Below are 17,028 nucleotides of genomic sequence, written 5' to 3'. Positions count from 1 at the left end.
CAAAACGAAGAACAACCCTTATAAGTAAATACAAAAATGGCCACATGGAACGAAGAGATGTAGATATACAGGACACTCTGATTTTGGTAAGCACATGAAATATACAGAGAGACGCACTGTTTTTTGTAAGAAAATGAAATGCAGGGATTTATACAGAGATAGACACTACATGTGGAAGGAAATGTCTCGTCTACTCAGTGTGTGTCATGAAACAGGCATGTGATTTGCTACGATTTAAACACAGTAAGTCGCTCTTTGACATGACCACGATCAATTTCGAATATCGATTTAAGTCGTGGTGTTTTAGATAGTGGGATGACACAAAAAGTTAGTGGATTAATGACGAAGCAGTGTGTTTCCTCTGGGAGCTTCCGCGCTTTTTTCTTCTTCTCCTGGTACGGCCGATCTCCTCTCGTCTACCTATAATAAATAAAACCCCTTTTCGATCAATTGCATGCATGAATCTGGCCCAGTTATAAGACTATTCTTCGAGGACTGGCTGCGTGGAATCCAATTTCGTGCTTTCAATTTTTTCGTAGGTCCCTGTGCACGTTTGTCCGTGGTGGAGTTAGTAAACCCCCTTGGTTTCACAGCCCAATGCATAAGAAAAAAACCAAAGCCCCAATACATATGCAAAGTACACCGATTCGATTTGGTAAAATACCCCCTTCTCTATATACCCTATTAATATATATGATTAACATAACTACATTATACGCGGATAAGCGTATATTTAACCACCTATAAGTTTTTGATTTGCGAAACATATAACACAAAGAGAATAACGCATTTTTATTAATATGTCCACACCCTTTAATTATGTGATTTGCGAAAAGAAATAACACAAAGAAAATGACACCTTTAATTAATATGTGTAATGTCAAACATTAAGAGTTTCTAAAAAGATAATGTATCACGATTTATATCAAATGAGATACAATAGTCATAATGATCAAGTGTTCATGAGATTGAACATTTTCTCATTCTTGAAATGAAAATGAACTTTAATAGAGGGATCACCAAACTGTTTCGAATAATTAGTGTCGACTTAGTGGCCATAAGTTGAAGACACGATTATGTTTTGTAAGATTCCCTAGTGCTACTAATAAAACAACTAAACATATATGCAGATATATTGGAAGATATCTGGACTTAAACGAAAAAAACCTCTTACCCATATTGAAGATATTGGTGAAATGAGAACCGTTCACCTGTAAACAAGAGCATAAAATCATAAGATTACCATCTCTAAAGATGTTTAACCATCGCCATCTCCTGTCAATATGTAAAAGTATCATATATGATTGAAAATTATGATCAACCAGTGCTAACACGGTTAACAATTGTAAACTATTATCCAACATAATCAATTATAGTCATTTATATTTTAATTACAATTAGTTGTCCACAGTAATAATCATCAAGAATCAACTATATGTTGAATATAATAAACCCTTATATCTGGCCATAAACCATTATAATCACATCCTCTTATGACTGTCAACCAACACAACAACATTAATAAATATAATAAGAAATGAATGCAATACACCATGAGCATACTTTTATAATCTTCTTGTGATTGGACAAACCATTTTTAAATCACTATGTGGATGCTTAACGCTTTTATAGTTTAAATTTTCAAGAAATGTATATAATCATTCATTTACGTTGCTTCGCATACGCGTGAATAATGACACTCTCCATCTTTTCCAAAAATATTTTTTAGGAATTTGTTAACGAAAATTGCTTCACTTTCTGACAAAAAACCTGTAATTTTAGCGTATAATTACGTCTCTGAATAGACCATAGTATATGATTTCAAGAATTTAGATATTGCCAGATTCGAGAAGAGATCGGCCGAGAATTTCAGACTCAATTATACAACATTTCAAAGATTAAGAGATTGTCAGATTCGATAGGCGATTGGCGGGCCATCTGGGACTGTAACTTACACTTAACACATAATTATGGGAGTGTAACTTACACTTAACACATAAACATGAAAGAGTTAGGGGAACAGGAGTTTTCCACAAGACTTCAGTTGCAACGAGCAAATTGCAACTCAAACGGAGCTTTAAACTCAAACAAATTTAAGGCAGAGGAGAAAAGAATGAAACACGGTGATTGTTTCATCAAAATCAGATGTGAAATTTCCAAACATATTATAGATTATATTTTTAAATGCATGAAATACATTCATACGGAGGTTCTTTCACAAAGTAAAACAAGAATTTTTATTGAGATTTACAATCACTTGGAGTTGCATAGTAATACACTCTACCGCACCTACTAAAATTTTCTCCTTTTCAGCTACTTATCCCCTCAATTGATATATATATAGATATCAAAATATATAATTTTGACTCATTTATACATGACAAAGTCAAAGTATTAGGACATAGTATTGGCGCTAGTACAAAATATATGATTTTCTCGACTTGTAGATGTTGCGGATCGTGAGTAAGAGTTTCAGATTAAATGTTTGAATGTACATTTCACCAAGTATGTATTAAATGTTCATTTGATTTTAATTATCTTATGTGTTGCGTAATGGTTTCATGTGTACTAACTTCATTTAACCCATGTCCTTCAGCGGGCAAACAAAATCCATCACCTGCAAAAGATTTACTTAGCAAGTATAGTTGTTATCATTTTAGTAAACACGATGGTTGGGATTAATTTTTCGAACAAAAAATTAGACTCAATGTACCACTCTTTACTATGAATTCTTTGAATATTATAAATGAGGAGTCTACACACATGAAGACAAGGACGATGACTCTTGTGAGTCTACACACAGTCTCTAGTTGTTTAGGTGCAGTTTAAATTTAGGAAGCATTTGTGACGTATGTATGAACTAAAATTATGTGACTATTATTAGTGTTCTCAAGGCCATTTAAGATTATGTCTAACTATTATCAAGTTTTCAAGAACCTCTAAAAGGAGATAACCTTCTAAATATTGTTTTAAAGGACCTCCCTATGTTCTTTTATCTATTTATTGTTCAATTTCATATAACTCAAGTTGAAGAACCACAACTCTATTGTATGCTATTGTGCAATTTTATCCCATGTTATGAGAATGTTTAACTGTTGTAGAAGTATCACTACATGTTTATCCTCTATCTATCAGATTCATACCATCTCTCTAAGGAAAGTCCTGAATTGTAACAGGTGCTCTTGAGAAAATTAATTTCTTACATGAAGCTGAATTCCAAATTAACATTCAATGGGAAATTGCGAGAATGTACGTTGCTACCAATGGTGGTGGGTAATGAATCCAATGGTCGCAAATGTTGGATAACCTAATTCCCACCACCTACTATGTGTCAAAACCATATTCCACCGTATTCCACCATATTCAAACATTGTTTACCAATATTCCCCATCCATGGTTAAACATGGCCAATCAAGGTCATGATGGTTAAACATGATCAATAGCGCTATTCATTGCCAACATGGGAAACCATAGTCTATCACAAAAAAATATTGAAAACCATGCCCAAATTTATCGAACCATGTTCACCCATGGTCAACATGGTCAAGCCTTATTCATCATGCTTAACTAGAATCAATGATGGTAAACAAATGTCAACCATGTTCAAACATCATAAGCTATGGTCGATTTTGGTCAACCATTGTCAATCATAATCTATAATTGTCATGCATAACATGATTTGGAAAAGCATGGTTATACATAGTAAATATTATTTTGAGATATAGGTAGAGATAAATGTTAGAGATAATCAACTATAGTCGACCATTGTCTACTATTTTTTTTTCCACACACTCTAGCCATCAAGTAACGCAAACACATTAATAAATGTGGTTGATGTACACTAATTAGGGACATTTTCCACCTTTTATACACCAATCGCCATATTAAATTGACATTGATCAAGGTGTATAAAAGACGGACAAATGTAGTCCTACCATGGTTAAACATGCTCAACCATAGACAACCCTTAATCAACCATAGAGATCATGGAAAACCATGGTCTGTCATGGTGAACATGGTCAACCCATTATCAACCACAATTAGCATGCCCTTCCATGGTCATCTATGGTAAAAATGATAGAACATAGTGAACCATCTTCAATTATGTTCACCATGGTAAAAATTGGGTAATTATTGTCAATTGTGGTCTCGATGTTCAATCATGGCCAATTATTGTCAAATATTATCTCCATGGTCAATTGTAGTCAACATGATCATCCATGGTCACCCTTAGTCCACCATAATCTATCTTAATAATCCCACATCAAACATGGTAAACATGGTCAACTATTGTTGACCATGGTCAATAATGATTAACCATCCAATCATCGTCAACCGTGGACAACCATAGCCAACCATATTTGTTAATGGTTAATCTTGGACAAACAATGTTAATCATAATCATCATGGCTAATTTTGATAATCATGGTCAATCATGGTTGACCATGGTCAATCAAGGCCAACCATAATCGATCATGGTCAACCATAATTAACCAAGATCAACCATGACAACCTCTATCAACTATTGTATCCTTGATCAACCTTCGTTAACCTTCCTCAATCATTAATGTAGCATTAATATTAACATTAATGTTACATTCAACATGGGCAGCATTAATGTGACAATGTAATAATGGTCAACATTGATGTAACATTGTGATATTAATGTAAAATAAATATGTTATTAGGTTAATTATTTACCATGGTCAACCTTGGTCAACTATGGTCAACTTTCATCAACCCTCTTCAAAGTCAATCATTGTTGCCAACCATGGTAAAATAACTATTAAAATATTATTTTTATTTTTAATTATTCCTTAACATCTATTTTTAACTAAATTTATAATATTTTTCCTTACCCCTAATTCGAATGTAATTAATTTCTTGACCTACTAACTAATTCGCCAATAGCTAATTTCTAACGGCTAACTATGGGAAATGCTACATCCTTATTAAAGTAAGATATGAAAATGACACCCATCAACATATATCAACAAAATTTACTAGTTATATATGAGTATAAATGAAAATAATTCAGATAATTAATTCTTCAAATTATAATAATTCCTTCAATAAATTTTGTCCTCCAAAATTAATTTTAATAAAAATAATCAAATATAATGCCATTAGGTATAGATTACTACTCCTTAGGTAAACCCGTGATACTCTTTTATAATTCACTTGTACTTTTAACATAATTTTCCATTTATTCTCTTACACTGTACTTTTATTGTAGTATAAATTTTATTTTTATAGACTTTCGAATTCACCTTTTTGATTATTAGAAATAATAGGATAACAAAAAGAAAAAAATAAATACAGAATCAAGAAAAAAAATCACATATTAAAGAAATATGAGTCCTAAAATGAGCCTTTTAGGGGATATTATAAAATAATAGTGGAAATAATAAAATAAAATTAGATTATATCATGAAATTTTAAAGGAAGAAAAAAAAAGAAAATTTTCAACTTGTATTTTCAACTTATCTCCCAATGGTTATACTCAAATTTCAAGTAGGAGCACTGGTTCTATGTGGAATTGAATTCGTCATCCAAGGAATTCAATGTTGCATACTTTCGATGGACCTTGCTAAACGGAAAATGAGAAATACATGAAAAGTCATGATTGCAATAACTTTGTTCATCTATTTCTCATTTTCATGTAACAGGGTCAATCAAAAGTATGCAACATGGGTACTCTTTGGATGAGGTATTAAATTATGAATCTAATGGGTGCTTCTACTCAAAATCTGAGTAAAACCAGAGGAAAATAAGTTGAAGATACAAACAAAAGAAATAATTTTTTATTCTTTTTCCTTTTTAATATTTTTACTTATTTACTCCAAAATTAGTGAATCATCCCCGTGGCTGAATTATTATAAAATTTATTTTTGTTACAGATTTTTTTTAAACTCATTTTATACATCAAAATTTCTCTAATATATTTATAACTCTCTTCAATTAAAAATAACATCTAATCTTCTTCTTACAACAATAACAAAAAAATAAATATAAGACTTTTCTTTTAGAATTCCAATAAAAGTAACCACCATAAATATCAACACCCTCACTTCTTTTTAAATAACTTTATTGCTAGAAATTTAAGCAACAAATCCAAGTTGATTATGGTAAATATTTTTGAAACGAGGACAAAATTAATTTTTTCGTTATATTTTATTAGAGGTTTATTTAAATTTAAAATGTAACTATTCATTATAGGTATAATTAAATTTTATATTTAATGAGTATATGTTCTCTAAACATATAATTGATTTATAATTAAATTAATTAAAAATACATGAAAATATATATTTATTTTTTGTTTCTCGAAAACTAAAAGGAAGATGTTTTTTATATATTTCTAGTTTATATCACTATATATCTATCAAAAATATGGGGAGTTAGTAGTTATTTAATGTTGAATTTAATTTTTTATTAGAAAAATTAAATATGTAATGAAATAAGGCGAAAATCATATATATATATATATATATATATATATTTATATATATCACTCTTATTTCATTATCTTTACTATTATTTTATTATTTTGTATAAAATTCCCAATTTAAACTTCAATTTTTTCATAACCCCCGCAATCGCATTTACATAGCACCGAAAACTTTCTCAAAATGGCAGTGCAAAAATAGGGATCCAAAGCATGTCGCTTTCACTTCCCTAGGTACCTAGTGTCTTCGCTCTCCAACATTACTCATATTTTTGTTAGTGTATCTTTTCCATCCATGGTTTTTTCTGAAATGAAAATACTCCGTTCACTTTTTCGAGTGGTTTGTTCAAACATATCTTCAGAAACACATCTATTCGTTGGTTCATTCAAATGCCTATTCTCTAAATTCATTCGATTAAATCATTCAAACACATCTTGGGGACAACATCTATTTGTTGGTTCATTCAAATGCCCATTCAAAAAAAGCTATTTGTTTATATAAATGGTCATTCAATTTCCTTCTCACACCTTCATCCTCCCCGTCAATGGTTATTCACTCTTCCATGCATTGCATCCTCCATGTTATTTGAAATATCAATCACACACACATAGAACGCCCTATTTTGATAAACATCCTCATTGCACTATTAACATATTGCTCATATTTGTTGGTGGCTATTCCAACAGGTTGCTAATTCTTTTTTTCGATTAAGCGACCAAATATGAATTAATTTTAATTTTCTCCAAATTTTCTAGTCAGTTTCTTAAAATTGCTGCATGACTCATTTCATCATGTTTGATAAATGCCGCATTTGTTGTAATTTAAGTTACTTTTTATTTTCATTTCAATGGTGTTAGTAGGGAATGCCATATATGAATGTTATTTCATAAAACATTGTAATGGATCTTAATATTTATGAGATGACTTTTGTTAATTTTATGTAACTAGCCATTATTTCGGAAGGCACAACAATAACATTTTGTTGTCTTCAATTAAAATTGACATGTGAAACCACAACCTTAATGGAATTGTTGGTATGTTTTTTGTGTAGTGCATGCCCACTAAAAAAGTTTTATAGATTAGGACTTGATTGCATGATGCAAAAGAAAGTCTAATGAAATTTTAACTTTGACAATCTATTATAGTATTTGGAGTAATATATTAATGTGATTTTATGCTAATATTTTTTTGCATTGTAATTATGTATGGTTAATCATGTCGAACCATAATTGAATATATTTGGTCATGAATTATAATTTGACATGGTTAAACATAATTAATTATAATTATCCATATTTAAAAATAAAAATAAAATTATAAATAACTATAATTATGAGAATTCTCAATACCCTTTAAAGAGAATATTGCTTTGAGATGGTTTAACATACTTAAATATAAGTAACAATGTTCAAAAAACTCTTTTAGAATTATGAGCGAATATTATCAGAATTCTCAAGATCCTTTAAGGGGAGATATCGTCCTAAAGATCCTATAAAAGGATCTCTGCTATGTTCAAAGAACTACAACTCAGTTCTATGCTATTGCGAGATTTTATCGCGAGTTATTTGAATGTTTAACCGCTGTAGCAGTAGCAGCATCTGTTCCTCCTCTAGCCATGACAGCTGTACCGACTCTGCGACTGTAACAGATGCTATTGGGAAAAGTAATTTCTTACCAGAAACTGAAATGCGGTTTAACTTTCTATGGAAAACTGCGAGAATGAGTGCTGCTGTGGAAGGCAATGGGTAGTGAATCCAATGGTATGTCTGGAAGTCCATGTTTAGCGTTGCAACGCTGTGCAATGGTTGTATGTCTCAGCTTGTCCTTGTTTAGCAATGTTTCGGGTCTTAGGAGAAGACACAACAGAAGGAAGTCTACCAATTTTTGGAATGTGTTCATCTGGGCTAATTGCCAACCTCATGGCAAGATTTTCAAGGCCAAGGCCTTGCTGTAACTTTTTGGATCTTGTTAGATTTCAAGCTACTGTGGAAGTTTTTTGTAGAGTCATGATTCGGATTACCCACAGTTTCTAGTTCATTCTTCCAAAGACGTTTCAAACCCTAAAGGGGGTCCATCATCAGGACAAATCAGATAGAAAATGAATGAAAAATTATTGAGAGAAGGGAGCCTTGCAACCTGGATATAAATAAACCAAGAACCCTAATTTTGAAAGGGCTGACACATGAGATCTTTTTGTATAATAATAGAAGTAGACAGATTGAGAAAAAAAAAATACTTAGTAACATCACAATTGCCAAATAAACTGCTCCAGTAAATTAATACAAAATTAACTTTATTAAATTGTATTTTATATTTATTTTATTATAAAAAATGGATGCAAAAACATGTTTAATGAAAAGGAAAAATGATTTGTATATATTTCTAATTTTTTCTATATATAGATGCAATGTGAAATTTAATCCCATTCAACAAAAATAACGATATAATAACATAAGCTGAAAAATAAAAAATACTTTTCCTTACTTTCTCTTTGAAAGCTCTTCATTCATATCTTATTATTTCTGCTCTTACATTATTCTTTTCCTTTGGATTTTTCCAAATACTTTCATTTCTCTTTGAAAACTCTTCACTTTTATTTTATTTTATTATTTCTGGTATTATTGTAACATGTCATGGAAACACAAACTTTAGCCATCAATTCTTTTCCAAATGTCCTTCTTTAGATTAATTCTACCAACGCACAATCCAATTTATATAGCACCTAGAGCTCTCTCAACAAAATGGCATTCGGGACAGATGCAAAGCATGTCAATTTCACTTCCCTAGCTACCTAGCATTTTCCCTTTCCAGCATTCCTTATCCTCCTGTTACTTTATCCTTTCAATCAATGGTTCATTCTCAAAAGAATTGAGATGCTCCTTACCGTGTACGTTGGGTCATTAAAACAAATCTCGGGATTCAAATCATGCATCTATTCCTGTCCGTTGGTTCATTAAAACAAATCTTGGGATTCAAATCATGCATCTGTTCGTTGGATCATTCCAATCCCTATTTTCTATAGTCATTGGATCATTCCAATGCACATTCACCCGATTTTCTCATTCCTTCGAACTGTGGCTGGTTCACACATATGTTCATTCATTTTCCTTCTCACACCATCCTCAACGTCATTAGTGATTCCATAGGTCCATGCAATGCATCCTCCATCCTATTTGCAATATCAATCTGCGGCTATTAAAATATTGCTCATATTTATTGGTGGCTCTTCCAACAGATTGCTCATTTTCCTTCTCAATTTCACAACCACATATGCATTTATTTTCTCCAAACTTTTCAAAGTATTTTCTTAAAAATGGTTGCATAACTCGCTCCATTAGATTTGATAAACACCTTACTTCGTTGTAATTTTTTGTTACCTTTTTATTTTCATTTCAATGGTGTGAATAGGGAATTCCATAGCTAATATGAGTGTTATTTTATAAAATATTGCATTCAATTTTAATATTTATGACATGGGTTTTTGTTAATATTAATTAATTAGCACAATTATATTTACCAATGTGATTGATAAACGTGGATAGGCTTATATGAAACATATATACAACCACATTTTCCAATGCAATTGATAAACGCGGATAGGCTTATATCAACCACAATAATAATTATTATGAGTATTTTTTTGAACACCAACTATTTAAGATTATTAATAACTATATAAATATTAACAACCAAATTATTTATATATATTATTATATTAATATTATAATAATAATATAAACTCCTAATATATATTAATTAATAATAAGAATAGCTCATAATAATATTAAATTATCATTATATTATTATAATAATATACAAATATAATTATTATTACAATAATAATATAATTAATATTATTATAATAATAACATTAAAAGACCAATTATTTATGATAATTAATAACTATATAAATAATAAAACTGTATTCTATATATTTATGATTATTATATTAATATTATTATAATAATATAAACTCATAATAATAATAATAATAATAATATTATTATTATTATTTTTAGGCTTTAGTATTTTTAATATTTATTTTAGGGTTTGTATATATTGGGTTTATAATATTAACCCCTTTTGTTTATTATTACCCAAGGGATTAATATTAAAATCCCAAGGGAATATGAACGAATGGGAATAATATTAAAAAGAAGGACTAATATTATAAACCCAAGGACCTAATAAACCCAACTGTTTAAATATTATAAACCTAAGGAATTAGTGAACCCAACGAATAAATATTAAAAAACTAAGGGATCAAGAAGCACAAGGAATTGATATTACAAACACAAGATATTAATAAAGATGACCATGATTGATATTATAAACCCAAGTTTAATAATAAACCCAAAGGATTAATACTAAAACCCCAAGGGATTGTGAACCCAAGGAAATAATATTTTTTTTTTCTAAGTAAGACTAATTCTGTTAAAAAGAAAAAAAATATAAGTACACCGAGGCCCCACCTCAAACTCTATTTCTAGTGTTCATTGAAACAGTTGATACTGCCCCAGATTCGGGAAACCAACATGAGATTACAAAACAGTTACCATATGACTCTGTACTGACATCAACAGACACCAAAATTCAACCTTGTGACACAACAAGAAGGTGCAACTCAGCTACACTGGACCTGACAGCAACCCAACAAAGCTACTATACTGCTAAACATACTCAAAAATATCAAGCGACTGGACCAACCCGTGATCTGCCTGAAGCCGATTTGGTTCATGGGTGGCTGCATTTTCCAGAAGGCATCAATTATTTTGCTCCTCCTCTGGAGTTTCCTCGACCACGGGACACGCATACTGTTCCCAATCATCTTCCGTTTTCTCCACATCGCTCTTCTCAGCATCGCCTATAGGCCCCTTTATCTTCTAGGTGCCTCTTGAGCTCCCAGCACACTCCACCATTAAAGCCACTCCTGCAGAGCTGTCACCCGCCCATTGAAAGTCGTTTGCATGCTCATCGTCACCATACATTCTGCAATGCCTGATTCCCTCGCTAACATCCTTTGAATTTTTCTCCTGACTTCCTCTCATATCCTGGGCTCTCATTTCCTGAGAATGCTCCTCAGAGCTTGTCACTTGATCACTATCAACATTTCTTCTTCAATGAAGACGACGGTCACCTTGGCAATGATAGTAGGTTTGTTTAGATGGCTATGGAACCTGAAATGGGTAGCATGAGAGGCAGAGCCAGGACCATGCTGGGAAATAACAGAACGGAGCCCAACATCTCTGTGCGGATCCCTTGACGCCATCCCACGCCCTCGCTTGTTGCACGCATAGGAATAGTGTCTGAGCTGAGGTCTGGGTTGAGGCTCATCTTCCTGGTTCTGAGGAGAGGAAGGGGGAGCTGAGCTTTGCACAGTATGAGGTCTCGCTCTGCCTCCCCGAGAGCCTCCATATCGACTCCTCATGTGTTCCCTTAACATCCTGGTGAGGACCGAGAGCAAATCAGCGGGATATTCAGTAGGGGAGGGGGATTGATTGCAGAAACAGGGCTTCTAAGCAGGATTTACAGGGTAGAGCATGGAGTGGGAGAAATGGAGGCCATTTCCCAAATCGATGCAACTAAGGTGCCAACATCGTTTTCCAGTAGTTGTTCTGCTACCTGCCAGCTTTGCCTGCGGTGGAAAAGAGCTACGGATCGGGGGACGAACAATGGGAACAAGAGGCGCTATTTTGAAATCGACTGTATCCATCTCTCAGCCTGATGGGCCATTTATTGCCATCTGCATGCTGGACAGATTTCAACTACTATGAGCCTTGATCTGAGCCCAATTCATCACCTGGCTGGTCCTTGCGCCAGCATTACGAAATGAGCCCATTAATGCTCTTGGAAAACACACGCATCCAGGTGCGTTTCTTTCTCCTGGATCATTTCTCTTTTGACCAGATCCTTATACTCTCGGATCTGTTGTTCACTAGCTAGCAAAGAGAGAGAATCTATATGTAGAGCCTTTCCGCTTTCAACTCCTATGTTCGCCAGTAAGTCTGCTACTTTGTTCCCTTCCCGTCGAATATGTTTGAGATTGATTGCCTTGTGGGTGGAGAGCCAAGTTTCAATTAGATGTAATCGACTTGCTAGCCTCCAGTTGTTGCTTACCTTACTTGAGGAGGTTCCTTGCAGGATTTTGGTGACCATGCTAATAAGTATCTGCGAGTCTCCTTCTATAACAAGTGGAAAGAGTCCATGATTATGAGCTAGGATAAGGCCCTGCCATAATCCTTCTAATTCTGCAGAATTGTTGGTATCCCACCCAATTGAGTCTAGGAATATTAGGGATGGTATACCTATATGATTTCTTATTATTCCCCCAAATCAAGCCTTACCTGGATTCCCTTTAGAGGCGTCGTCAAAATTTAGTTGGAACATATGACGGGGAGGAGGTATCCATTTATCCGGTATGCTTTTTTTAACTTGAGTTTTTTCCTTGATTATCAGTGCTTGATTCCACTGTATATTCCAGTTTGTCCATATAGTTTTCTCCTGTGGGGTTGAGGGGAAGTCCTCCTCATACCAAGTTTGTAGAAGTAAGGTCTCCCTTATGTTTTGACATATTGTGATCCATAGGGATTCCTCAGGCATAGATTGATTTTTGAAGATGCGTCGATTTCTCTCCTTCCATATTGTCCACATAAGAAATCCTGGTATTAGCTTCCATAGGGAGTTTAGAAGCTTGCTTTTGAACGGACTCTGATCCCAGTTTCGAATAGTGTCGATAATATCTCCTGAAGTCCTCCCATCCTTTTGACACCTGAAGCTGATATTTTCCCAAAGTTTGTGCGCTAGCGGGCAGGAGTGCATAATGTGCTGAGTGGTCTCCTCCTCTTTCTTACAGTTGGGGCAGTAGGAGGGACCATGGAAGCTCCTCTTCCTGAGGTTGTCCCATGTTAGGATTCTATTGTGACATAAAAGCCATAGAAAGGTGGAGATTTTCGGCCAAAATTTGGGGTCCCATATTCTCTTCCAAAGAGGGTCCTTAACAATGTGCTCCTGCATGATGATGTGATAAGCCTCCTTTGTAGAGTAGGTGCCTTTCTCTTCATATCCCCACCTAAGCACATCCATCTCCTCTGAATATTGTATTCTTCTCTTTATTAGTTATGTTCCTAGAGTCTTCTTTGCTAATTCCGTTCCTTGGCTTAATATGCTATCCGCACTGTTCCATTGCTTGTTTCCCTGCATGGTGGATGGGAGCCAGAAATGCTTGACTGTGCTTGACAATTGCAGGATCTGTTCCGGGATTTGATGGGGTAGTAGTAAGTCCTTTAATTTGGGTTGTTGCTGCCATGAGTCCTCCCAAAACCTTGCTGTATTTCCATTTTTAACTTCCCAGAAGCTATGTTGCTGTATTAAGAGTCTATGTTGCTTGGCTGCATTCCATATTAGTGATCCTGTCTTGACTTCTGAAATTCAGATTAATTCTTCTGTTGGTCGACTGTTGGCATACTTGGCATTCCAGAGCCTGGCCCAAGGGGTGGATGGTACAGTGAGCCACTTCCACCAGATGCGAGCTCCCATTACCACGTTGCTTTGGTAGGGATCGCGCAGACCCGTTCCTCCTGCAGATTTTGGAAGGCAGACAGTTTCCCATTTGACCAAAGCCCATTTGCATTTTTGAGCAGTATTACCCCACAAGAAGGATCTCTGTAGACATTTGATTTCTTTGAGAACCCATTTGGGTGCAGCAAGGATAGAGAAAAGGTACAACGGCATGGATTGGAGAACTACCTTGATCAGGATGAGACGACTAGCTAAGTTGAGGGATCTATGAGTCCAGGAAGATAGGCGTGCCTCCAATTTTTCTAAGAGCATCCTCCATGAGGAATGTTTCAAAGCTGCATCAGTCAAAGGAGCTCCTAGGTACTTGGAGGGAAGAGAGGCTATTAAGAACCCAAGGATTCGAGCTATAGTTGCTTGGGTGACAGCAGGCGTATGAAAAAAGAATATCTGGGACTTGACTTTATTTATTTTTGCTCCCGAAGCTTCTGAAAAATCAGACAATAATGATTTGAATTGACGAGCTTCCTGAACGGAAGGGTGACCGAAAAGCATATTGTCATCCACAAATTGCTGGTGGGTGAAGGTAGGAGAGTTTGGAAAAGTCAGACCTTTGAGTTTCCGGGAAGATAGAGCATCTTTAATACAGCATCCTAGACCTTCCGCCATTATCACAAAGAGGAAAGGGGAAAGTGGGTCTCCCTATCTGATTCCCCGAGAAGGCTGAAAAGGAGAGGATGGAATTCCATTGATCAAGATTGAGAAGAAAGAGGAAGAAATGAGACTCATAACCCAGCGTGTCCAAGTTAAGGAGAAGCCAAAAGCGATAAGGATTTTCTGAATGTAGACCCAACTTAAGCTGTCAAAGGCTTTTGAGAGGTCGATTTTGAGGAGCATACCTGATTTCCTGGAGCTTTTCAAAGAATGAATGATTTCATGAGTAAGGATTATTCCATCTGTGATCTGTTGGCCTTCTACATATCCCGACTGCTCCGGTGATATGAGAAATGGAAGTAGCGGCTTGAGTCTTGTTGCTACAATTTTTGAAACGATCTTGTAGATGACGTTGCATAGGGAAATGGGCCGAAATTTGTCTGGGGTATTAGACTGAGCCTCTTTTGGTATCAGCGCTATGAATGTGGCATTCATAGTTGGCAGCATCCATCGCATAGATCTTGATTCCTCCACAACCTGCCAGACGTCCATTTTAATTAGGTCCCAAAAATTATGAAAGAAGTTGGAAGTGAACCCATCAGGACCTGGCGCCTTTCCCTCTTTCAGCTGATGCACTGCATTTTCCACCTCCTGTAAGTTGATTGGCTTGAGTAGAAGTTGATTGTGCTCCTCCGTAATGACTTTTGGTATATTCCTTGTAATTTTATCTATTGCTTGCATTCTGTTACCCTGTGGTTCTTGATGGGCTTGCTTAAAGTAGTTGAGTAGTTCTAGTTCAATGTCTTCATGGTTTTCCACTCTTGTCCCCTGCTCAGTTTGTATGTGGGTAATGTTATTGTTCATTCTGCGCTGGATAGTCATTCGATGAAAGAATTTTGTGTTTTTTCCCCTTCTTTTAGCCACCTGATACGAGATTTTTGCCTCCAGAGCAATTCCTCCTGTTTGGCCCTTTCTGAGATCTATGCTTCAAGAGCCCTTTCCTGTTTCACATATTCCTCTGTTCTACCCTCTGTGATAATCCGTTGCTGTAACTGCTTCATGTCTTGATCTAGTGCTGCCTGAGCCTGGAATATGTTGCCGAACGTGGAGTGATTCCATTGCTTTATTCTACTTTTGAGGTGTTTAAGCTTCTGTTGGAATTGCAGCATTTTTGTACCCTTTGGCGGATTATAGTTGGTCCATTCCGTAGTGACCAAATTTTTAAAATCTGGATGAGTCATCCAAAAAGCCTCGAAGTGGAAAGGCTTACGACTTGTATTGCCTGGTCGAGACCATTGAAGGGAGATTGGCCAGTGGTCTGAACCGGAGAACGGTAGTATTGAAGCTGAGAGGTCGCCTCCCAAATGGATTGCATTGTCTGAGATTAGGAATCTGTCCAGGCGAGACGCAATTTGTTGGGTTCCAGTTCTTTTGTTATTCCAGGTGTGAAGTCCATTATTGAATGGCAGGTCGATAAGCCAATTTCCTTGAATGTATTCTTTGAAATTGTTGCTCTCCGTATCCAGATTGTTCCTTCCTCCTCGCTTTTCTTCCATCTTGGTGATCATATTGAAGTCCCCCCCATTTATCCATAATGGATGAGCCCTAGCTGCATTGATCATGGAGAGTGTGTTCAGGAGTTCGATTTTATTCCCAGTCTCCTGGGGAAAATATACATTAGTTAATAGCCCGTGAATATTGGTTCCTGTGATATGGAATGTCGCTTGAAGGAAATTCTTGTTAGCATGTATATTATTGAGCTCAATGGTACGAGCATCCCATATAATTGCTAAGCCTCCGGAGGCGCCGGATGCATCTACTGCTGCAACTTGACTACCAGGCCAAGCTTTTGCTGCTATTCTATCAAGAGAGATGGAATTGCATTTGGTTTCCTGCAAAAAGAGTATTTGTGGTTTTTCTTGCTTTATCATATTTTTGATTAATCTGCATTTCCCAGGGCTATTGAGCCCTCTGATGTTCCAAGAGATGAGCTTCATGATTGAAGGTTAGGGAGAGAGTCGTAGTACTTCGTGAGCTTGGAATACCTCCCTGACTCCACTAGCATTTCCCCAATGCGTATGGTGCGCTGGAGGTCCGTTTTCCTTCCTCGTTTTTTGAACTCTTTGCTGATGTTTTTCCCGTCCCAGGGACTTCCTGTTTGAATACCCAGTGATTTTTGTCTTTGAGCTATGGATAGGATTGCTTCCAGATTCTCCAACTGCCTCTCGGGAATTTTATCATACATCTGTGCGTCGCATGCCTGTTCCAGTCCCTGGATGTCCAAATCCCCAATATCTATGTTGTCCTGTTCTTCTTCCATATGTTGTATTTTGCCTATTCCTTCTGTTGTTTCTGATACCTTTGTATGGTCGGTATGCATATTATCTTCCTCCATTACTTGATAGGACCA

The 17,028-nt window shown here is 35.4% G+C and overlaps 1 protein-coding gene across 1 annotated transcript; it reads right to left on the bottom strand.

Moving 5' to 3' along the window:
* Positions 1-15,598: 15,598 nt before the first annotated feature.
* Positions 15,599-16,615, bottom strand: LOC149155184 (uncharacterized). The gene has a single exon (XM_089444344.1). It carries the CDS (start codon positions 16,613-16,615, stop codon positions 15,599-15,601), a length of 1,017 nt encoding a protein of 338 aa, XP_089300470.1.
* Between the last annotated feature and the right edge of the window lie 413 nt (positions 16,616-17,028).

Source organism: Pinus tabuliformis, chromosome 9 (assembly GCF_031772625.1).
Source record: "Pinus tabuliformis cultivar Carrire ecotype Pingquan chromosome 9, CPIR1, whole genome shotgun sequence".
NCBI lineage: Eukaryota > Viridiplantae > Streptophyta > Pinopsida > Pinales > Pinaceae > Pinus > Pinus tabuliformis.
This window is presented reverse-complemented; position numbering and strand designations above follow the sequence as displayed.